At 42.2% G+C, this 9,219-nt stretch overlaps 1 protein-coding gene across 1 annotated transcript; it reads left to right on the top strand.

Moving 5' to 3' along the window:
- Nucleotides 1–11: 11 nt before the first annotated feature.
- On the top strand, nt 12–7,404 carry DTX3L (deltex E3 ubiquitin ligase 3L). Its single transcript, XM_035896301.1, has 4 exons — nt 12–359; nt 2,301–3,836; nt 4,579–4,796; nt 6,440–7,404. The coding sequence occupies exons 1-4, from the start codon at nt 12–14 to the stop codon at nt 6,507–6,509; spliced, it is 2,172 nt and encodes a 723-aa protein (XP_035752194.1). The 3' UTR covers nt 6,510–7,404.
- The last annotated feature ends 1,815 nt before the right edge of the window (nt 7,405–9,219 follow it).

Below are 9,219 nucleotides of genomic sequence, written 5' to 3' on the forward strand. Positions count from 1 at the left end.
GGGGGTGGGAAATGGCCGGCGGGGGCATCGTCTTGTGCCGCTGGGCTGTGCACGGGCAGGCAAAGGGCTGCTGTGGCTGCTCGTCAAGTTTTCAGGTAACTTTATCAGCCTTAACTGCCTGTCCCCAAACTACTGCAGATAAGAAGAATGTGGAATCCCGCACGGATCACATCTTGGAAATGGGTGCCAGACACCTGAAGATAGTCATCCAGCCGGGAGAAGGGGACCTGAGCAAGAGCCAGTTTACAGAGCAAGCCTCCCCCAGCTACTCCGTCCCTTCCAGCTCTTCCTCACCTCAGCAGGAGGAGCTGGCAGCCAAAGACCATGGAGACATGGCGGGGGGAGGTCGTATCAAAAAAGGAAATCACGAAGACGGGAGCCGTGTCATGACCTGCCCTGCTTGTAGTTGCACGAGTCCTTTGCGTTGCTTTGTGTCGCACTTCAATATTTTATGCCAAGCAAATGTCAGTTACATTATCTTAGTCAATAAAATGGGGGCAGGGAGCAACTTCTGAGTGCTGGACCACAGGTCATCCACACATTAACAGGCACCATGTTCTCCAGCATGGCTTTGGCACGTGCTAACCACTGCTCGCCAAACCGGCACGATGGCAGGTTTTGGGGGATAGTATGCACCAAGGACTGCTCCCAAAAGGTGAAAAAATTGTATGAGATTTGAATGCTTCCTGCTACGCAGACCTCTAACACTATTTCAGCATGTTTTGCACCTTCAGACAGCCCTAATTACTCCATCCTTTACCTCAGTGTTAAAAAAATCTGCTCTGATGGGCTGTAGCACAATCAACATTATTTCAGACACTTTGAACTAAAAGTTATGCAGAGAAGAAAAGATCAGCCATGTTAAGGACGTGGGGTAGGGCCAGGCTACATGTTACATGATGTGGATTTGGCTCTGCCGAGACACTGATATCTGGCCCAGAGAGTTTACTTTGTTTTGCATAGTAGTGTAGAAGTAGCTTTTGAGGTATAGCATGTGCTAATGTACCGGTTATTTGACACCTGTAGCTGTATACTGCAAATTTCCCTATCCTTCTGCCTGTGCAAAGTAGAGATGCAAACACGTTTGCTATTATTTTTCAGAATTCCCTTTTCTGCCTTAATCCTGAGTTACTAAAGCATCACTTTGGGGAAGTTTTTAAAGAAAGGTAGTAGAGAAAACCAGAAAGTCTAATATACAGAGAGAACAATGTAATATAACTTACATGCGCTGTTAAAACATGTTGTGTCACTGTCACCTGACACTAAGGGGACAGACAGGTTCTTTTGCGGATCCTTGGCATAATGATGATGGCACCAAGTTGTAGTTGCAATTAAAGCTTTATATTTTTTAACAGGATTTTATGATTAGCATAATATAGAATTAATGATCAGAATAGCACAGGATTTCTACAAGCAGAATCAGTGTAGTACAGTTTTATAAGTAGCATAGCACAGAATTTTATAGCACATCTTAGCTTATGGTTTCTAATAATCTGGACCCTCTGTAGATCAGGTCAAATCTTGGCTTGAGTGTGGATATAACAATCATAATCTAGACTCAAAAAACACATGAAAGAATATGAGTCATTCACTCAGTCCTCAGAGGAAGCAGAGGTGTCCCTGGCCTTGGGGATATCATGGCTCACACTGTCCAGCAGCAGTTGCAATCCAAGTTCATGCTTAGGACTTGTAACTGATTTTATATACAGTGCGTTGTGTGCTGTTACACTTCCCTGTTCTGTGATGGGGTCATCACCACCTGGCTGGCAGGGTGCCTGGGACCTTCAAAGCCAGTAGGGAGGGGAGTAGTTGGTCCAGTGCCCAGGAACCTTGAGGACGATAGGGAGGGGAAGAAGAAATCTGTTTGCTTTGTCTACTTGGTGCTCAGGGCCTCCAGGGCCTGATAATGAGGGGAAAAAGAACAAATACGTGACCAGCTTGGTCACAGAGAATGGCCGTTTGCCTTATAAAATGGCGTTAGTTATGCTAACCTTATTACCAGATGTCAGGAGTAGAGGATACTGGTCACAGTCTCAGACTAAGTAGGAAAGTTATTGTCTTTGTTCCTGCAACGCTGATGACATTAACAAATTTCATTTTTGCTGCTGACTTAGAAGCAGGTCGCTTTACTTACATGTATGTAACATCAGTATACATGACATAAAAGAAACACTGTGTGCACATGTGTCTATAGTAATCTGGCCCTACTGTACAGAGCTTTTCTGTACTCAAAATACAGAAGCAGCAAGCAGAGAACCTTAAAAAAACCAACTATTAGTATCTTCTTGTCTTCTCTTCAGATATTTCTCACAGTATCTGCAACTTTGAATACCAGTATGTTCACCGAACAGCAAAGGGAGAAAATTGCCATTATATGTCCAAACTTAAAAAGAGAAGGAAATCCTGATATTGATGGCTCTGAGAAATTGACGGGAGATTTTACAGATATTGAAAAAGCTTATCGCTACTTTAAGGATATCCTTGCAGGCAGTGACCCAAACCACGATTTTTCACATTCTGAAAGTAAGAATGGTTTCAAAGATGAAAATTGTCTGAATACTGAAGAAATGAATGAGGTTATAGTTGTGTCAGCTCTCTATGAATATTTCAGTCATGCCTGCAAAATACAAATCAAGGAACTATGTGAACGTTTTGAAGTGCGTATAAGAAGTAAAGATCATCACAATGGAAACACATCAATATGCTTCACTTCTGATAAAAATCCTGCATCAATACAAGAAGCTAATGATCATTTTATCAGAACTTTTCAGAAAAGTGTAGGAGATCTGAAACAGGAAAAAATTCCCATACCAAACAGATACACATTAAATGAGACCATAATGATATTAAATGCCAGGTTCAGTAATCTTCTTGCCAAAGAGGAAGGGAATCAGTTGCTTCTCCGTGGTCCAGCAAGTGAGATTTCAGCTGCCAAAAAGTTTCTAGTAGATGAAGGTGAGAACAGCCAAGCTGAAAAGAATATGAAAATATCATCTGAACTGTACAAATACAGGAATGGAATCGAAGTTGATGCTTCTGTGTTTAAATTGTTGGAAACAATATTAAGCAAAGAAATTGAAGGCTTTAAAGACAAATTTGATACGGTAGTAGAAAAGAAATGCAGTTCGTATGGCCGGAAAATGCTCATAATATTTAGACCTAGGGTCAAAACTTCTGATATGTCTTCACACGCTACTGAAAGTTTCATCAATGCATTTCAGAGTGCCTCTGCAATGTTAAAAGAAAAACTCATCAGCTGGAAGCTTTCAGAAGATCAGAAGAAAAGATTAAATATGCTACTTAATGGAAAACAATTGGAAGATCTGCATGTAAAACTTAAGAAGCAGGAAGACAAATTCATCTTAAGTGGTTTACCAACCCATCTCTCTGCTGCTGAAAAGCACATTATGAACCTCCTTAACACTGAAGACTCAACACAAACTAAAAATACGACACCACTGTCCTCTGATCTCAGCTATCAAGAAGCTACAGGAGCACCTGAGAAGAAATACGATGGCAGGCAAAAGAGTAATCTTTCTTCCAAAGGACAGTTTAAGGCAAAGACAGAAGAAGAAGATGAGTGTCCAATTTGCATGAGCAGAATTAATAATAAAGAAATACTGAAAAAGTGCAATCATGCATTTTGCAAAAGTTGCATCGACAAGGCCATGACTTATAAGCAAGCTTGTCCTGTTTGCAATACTGTCTATGGAGTCCTGAAAGGAGACCAACCAGAGGGAACAATGTCAACTAGAGTGACATCTTCATCTCTCTCTGGTTACCCCTACTGTGGTACTATTGAGATTACATACAATATGCACAGCGGTATTCAAACTGTAAGTATATTTAAAGATTAATAAAAGATATTTTTCCTACAACAAAACCAATATTGAATATAAAATTAACAATTTTTCCATCATTTTAATGCATGTCCAGGAGAGACATTTCTTTGTTCTGTACAAAATCTGCAAGTGTTTAGTTCAGTATTTTTGGGTGCAATTAAATAATGTAGTAGGAATTAAATAGTCAAATGGTAGCCCTCCATTTTACATGCACCAGGACAGAGCTACCTGTCTTTAATTTGTAAATTGGGAATAACTGAACTGAAATCTATGGAGTGATGCCATGTAAAGGAGATTTTGTGAGTATAATGAATATTCTCTAAGGTATTCTCCTGGCTGCTGACACCAGTGGACAAAAATGAATAGTGGGCTGGTTTGTAAGCTTTCCAGGTGAGAAATCATCTTATGTCATGTGCTTAAGAATCATGACTAGGACTGAAAATGGGATAAATGAAAAAGTTGGGGGTGGGGTGACATGCATTTGAGAGAGCAAAGAGTAAAAAACAAATTTAACAGTGAATGCATGACTGATGACAAGAAAATGTGAATGAAACTTGTATGAAAGAAATTGTCTAATGAGAAAAAAAAACACCTCAAAATCAGTCATCAGTCATGCTATGTCCTTCTGAATCAAAGACAGGATAAAAGTATTGCAAAAGCTGGGATGTGTGGGTTTCACAGTTTCAAAGCATTTATGATATACAGTGTGGGTTTATTTTGTTTTTCTACAAAACAGAGCAACCATCCAAACCCAGGGAAACGTTATCATGGAATTTCTCGAACAGCATATTTACCTAACAATAAGGAAGGGCAAGAAATTCTGCAGCTCCTCGAACGAGCCTTTAAACAAAAATTGATTTTCACGGTGGGGACATCACGTACTACTGGTGCACAAGGTGTTATCACATGGAATGATATTCACCACAAAACCTCCATGACTGGAGGACCTACCAAGTAAGTAGTCTTCTCTTTACATAATTTTATTCCTACTCAAATGTGACAGGAAGGCTACCCTGAATATTTTCCACCTTAGAGCTTTCAGAGTTTTCATAGTGGTACAAGCCATTGGCAAATCTAAAGTATCTGTCCTGGTTTGTCACTCACAAGGCGAATGTGGAATGCTCTGTGGATCCAGACTTGAATCACCTTCACCAATTTGGACAGTTGGAACAAGGATGAGCTTAGTCTTCCGTTGCCCCTCAGGCCACTCACTCACCAGTGAGTTGTGTAAAGTGCCTGATCTGTTAATAACTACTCTGGTGTGAAATTAATTCTAGTACAGGACAGGACAGCAAGCTCTTGATAGCAGCTAAGGTTGGACTCCTGATCTCAGCCTCTGTGCTGTTTTGCACGAGAAAGTGCTGGTCCATTATGCTGCCAGTAAAGATGGCACTCAGACTCTGTATAATACAATTTGAAATTCTACTTATTAGAGCTAACAGCAAGAAGAAACAGACTGTAGTATAGGTATGGTTATATCCTTTTAGATGCTAGGAACCCTGAATTGCGCAGCATTCAGTGGGCCTCCGATCAGAGCACAGGATGCAATGCTGACCCTGTCCATAGAAAGGGTTACCCCATTTTGATTGTTCGAGCTATTAAAGGATTTTCTTAGTAGAAGACAACTCTATTCAGCATTTCTCGAGGACTTCCTGCACTTCTAGATAAAGGCAAGGACACGCAGGTGGTGTAATCAGTGGTGCCGAGTGGGAGCTGCCCACAGCACCTCTCTTCGGAGCGAGCTGGCTGAGTCTGTCACGCAGCCAGGGTATCTGCATAGCACAAGATAGGCCTGAAGGCCACGCCGCACATGCAGCACGGTGTGGCACAGCCTGGCATGGGCCTGGGCCTGCCCAGGTTAACTGTTATGTGGGTCACTGATTCCTCCATGTATAATGGTCTTCCAGTCAGGATCGCTACGTCCCACCCCTTGATGTACGTACAACTGACCTTTCTTAAAGATATGATTAACTGCAGATTATATCAGTAAGCTGTTTGGCTCCTGGAAAAAATCTTATGGAGACAAGAGGGAGGCTTGGAACAGTCCTTTCAAGCTAGTTGCAGCCTCTCGGGCAGGTGTCTTCCTGCAAGTTCTAAAGATTGGTGTCTAGATCCTCCTTCCTGGGCTAGGACCATAAAAGAGCAAAAAGTATCAGTTTTCCTTTATCCCCCACTCTGCCCAAATGCTCTCCCTAGTTATCACTTGCTTTATACACACTTTTGGTGATGTGCTACTTAAAATCCAGAGGTGCCATGTTTTGAATGCTCACTTGGATACACCTCAGGTCTGATTTTTAAAGAAAGATGCATACCCGAGCGCCCTATCATTTTCAAGTGATACAGCAGGCAGCTTTGAAAGTCAAATTCTCATTGTCAGTTTGGACAATGAAATTCAGCAGCTCCTTTTCTTAAGTTTTTAGCTTTATTCTGTCTATACCACCTCTCTGACCTGTAAAATGGGGTCTGTGGTCTCCACAGAGTAAGAAGTGCATACAATTTGTAAGGTGTTTTAAGAGATTTTGACAAGAAGGTTCTGTAGAACTGTCAAGTGCTTCATTGCAGAAGCAGCCCAAACAATTATTTTCTTCTTTTCCTAGTTTTGGTTACCCCGATCCTGATTATCTGCAGCGGGTTCGATCAGAATTGAAAGCAAGAGGAATTGAATAAAGAAATTTATCAACTGTCAGCTCTTACCTGTAATAACTGAACACATAGCAATTAATTTACTATCCAGGCACTAAGAAGGAAGAAGCTACTTTGTCAAACTGCTGTACTTGTATTTCGCAGCTAGCTAAGAAAAGTAATCTTTTCCCATCAGACAGTGTATGTTCTTCTTACACATCATCTACTTCCTTGAATAATGGTATGTGTAACCTTTACAGAATATCTTGCCGAATATCAAATTGTGTATCTTATTTTACCAGTGAAACTGCGCTTTTCCCCACAAGTCTTCAGACTGACCACCAAACCCAATAAATCACTACTAGCTTTTATTCGATCAAACACTTTACCTTTGTGTTATTACATCTGTCAACATGGATAGTATCATGTAACCCATCTGCTGGAAGATTTTTATGCAGCCATTACAGTATCAGCTGTGATCAGGCTGTGATCTTTTGCTTCTTTTCCTTTTCGGGGTAGAAATGGCATTAGTGGTTTGGGTTTTAAACGTGCAGTTAGCATGGATGGGTGGGTGTGTGTGTGTGTGTGTGTGTACATGGATGCTGCTGTATTTTTAACCCCCCCAGAAGTGTTGAATGCTCAGAGCCGTGTTGGAGCAAATGGAAAGTAAAGGTGCCTGTGGCCGTCTCTGATAACAGGGTCCTGGTTGTGTGCCTTCCATCGTGTTGGAGCTTAAATACAACTTTTAAGTCAGCTTTGCAACTATAAAACTATATTCTTCCCATTGCTTCCAATATGTGGTTCAAATTGTATCATTAAGATACTTCTTTGCTACTCTGCACTGTAATTAGCCTGCTAATTACCTTTGTGATGGTGTGGAACAAATAGCTTTCACTTAATGCAGCCATAATTTTTAGTGAGTTAAACCATTTTTGTTACGCTATTGAATATAACTAATAAATAAAATATTAAAATACAGTCTGCTCAGTTCTACATTATTTTCTATAGGTTTTTCCTCCTGTTTTAGATATGTGTAGTTGTATTTTTTTTTTCCATTTAGGAACTTCCCAGCAATGCCATGATTTGGGGTGATTTGGGCCCCATGCCACCTCTTTTTTGTTTTTTTCTTTGAGATTCCCACATTGTCAATAGGTGGTATGACTTTGCTACCTTGACTTTCAGATTTCTTAGTATTGGGCACTGTTTGGTTTCCATGTGGGTTAGGATGACTTTCCCACTGTGGTTTTGTTTTACTGTATTTGTTTTCACATTTTACGCTATTTCAAGCTTCCTCCCTTTTCTGTGCAGTGAGATACCAGCATTCCAGTTGTTTCTAAATACCTGTGCTGTTCTGCACACCAAAACACAGGACTTTGTCCAGGCGGGCTTTGAATATCTCCAGAGAAGGAGACTCCACAACCTCCCTGGGCAGCCTGTTCCAGTGCTCTGTCACCCTCAAAGTGAAGAAGTTCTTCTGCATATTCAACTGAAGCCTCTTATGTTTCAGTTTGTGCCCATTGCCCCTTGTCCTGTCGCTGGGCACCACTGCAAAGAGTCTGGCTCCATCCTCATGACATCCACCCTTAAGATATTTGTATGTGTTGATGAGGTCCCCTCTCAGTCTTTTCTTCAGGCTGAACAAGCCCAGCTCTTTCAGCCTTTCCTCATAGGGGAGATGCTCCAGTCTCTGTTTCATCCTAGTTGCTCTCCTCTGGACTCTTTCTTGAACTGGGGAGCCCAGAACTGGACACAGTACTCCAGGTGGGGTCACCAGGGTAGAGTAGAGGGGCCTTCTTGGCAACAAGGGCACACTGCTGGCTCATGGTCAGCTTGTCATCCACCAGGACTCCCAGGTCCCTCTCAGCAGAGCTGCTCTCCAGCAGGTCAGCCCCCAGCCTGTACTGGTGCATGGGGTTCCACCTCCCCAGGTGCAGCACTCGACACTTGCCCATGTTGGACTTCATCATGTTCCTCTCCGCCCAACTCTCCAGCCTGTGCAGGTCCCGCTGAATGGCAGCGCAGCCTTCCGGCGTATCAGCCACTCCTTCCAGGTTTTTGTCATCAGGGGACTTGCTGAGGGTACGCCCTGTCTCCTCGTCCAGGTCATTGATGAATACATTGAAGATCAAACCTCCCCAACTTCTTTTGGCCTCTTGTGCTTTATTTCTGTCCCAATAAGCCAGTTCACCGATGTCAGACCCCTATTTGACAATTCACTGGCTCCCATTTTATCTGTGGCAGGTTTTGCAGGCTGAGTTTTGCAGCAGAGTCCTACTGACTGTCACTGAAAGCTCCCAAGCCTTTATCCTATCACCAGCCATGCAGACCTTTACTTTCTAATCAAAGCTGTACAGTCGAGGAATAAATCTACCTGATCTGTAATCAAAGTCAGGTATTTTGCCTGAGTTACAGCAAGGGGGAGAGTGTGCACCTGGGCTAGTTTAATAACATTTGGGTATTACTCCTTTCCTCAGTGAACTTTCAGTGAAGTTAGGGGGAAACATTTTCATTTATCTGCTATTTTAGTGTCTCGTATTTCAGCACATTAGTAAGATACGCAAGAAATAGCTGAAAATGGTAACCTTTGCAAGGGGAAGCCCTGAGCGCTCGGTTGAAAATGCCTCAGCTAGCTGACACGTCGGTCTGAGGGAAAATACTTGTTTGTTGCCGTCTTGCACAGCTGCAGAAAGTATTTCTGGCAGAGAATGATGGAAACGGGTAACTTAGCGTCCCGACTCGATTTGAAAACGTAACG

The sequence above is a fragment of the Egretta garzetta genome, unplaced genomic scaffold, assembly GCF_000687185.1.
Source record: "Egretta garzetta isolate BGI_Z169 unplaced genomic scaffold, ASM68718v1 scaffold326, whole genome shotgun sequence".
Lineage (NCBI taxonomy): Eukaryota > Metazoa > Chordata > Aves > Pelecaniformes > Ardeidae > Egretta > Egretta garzetta.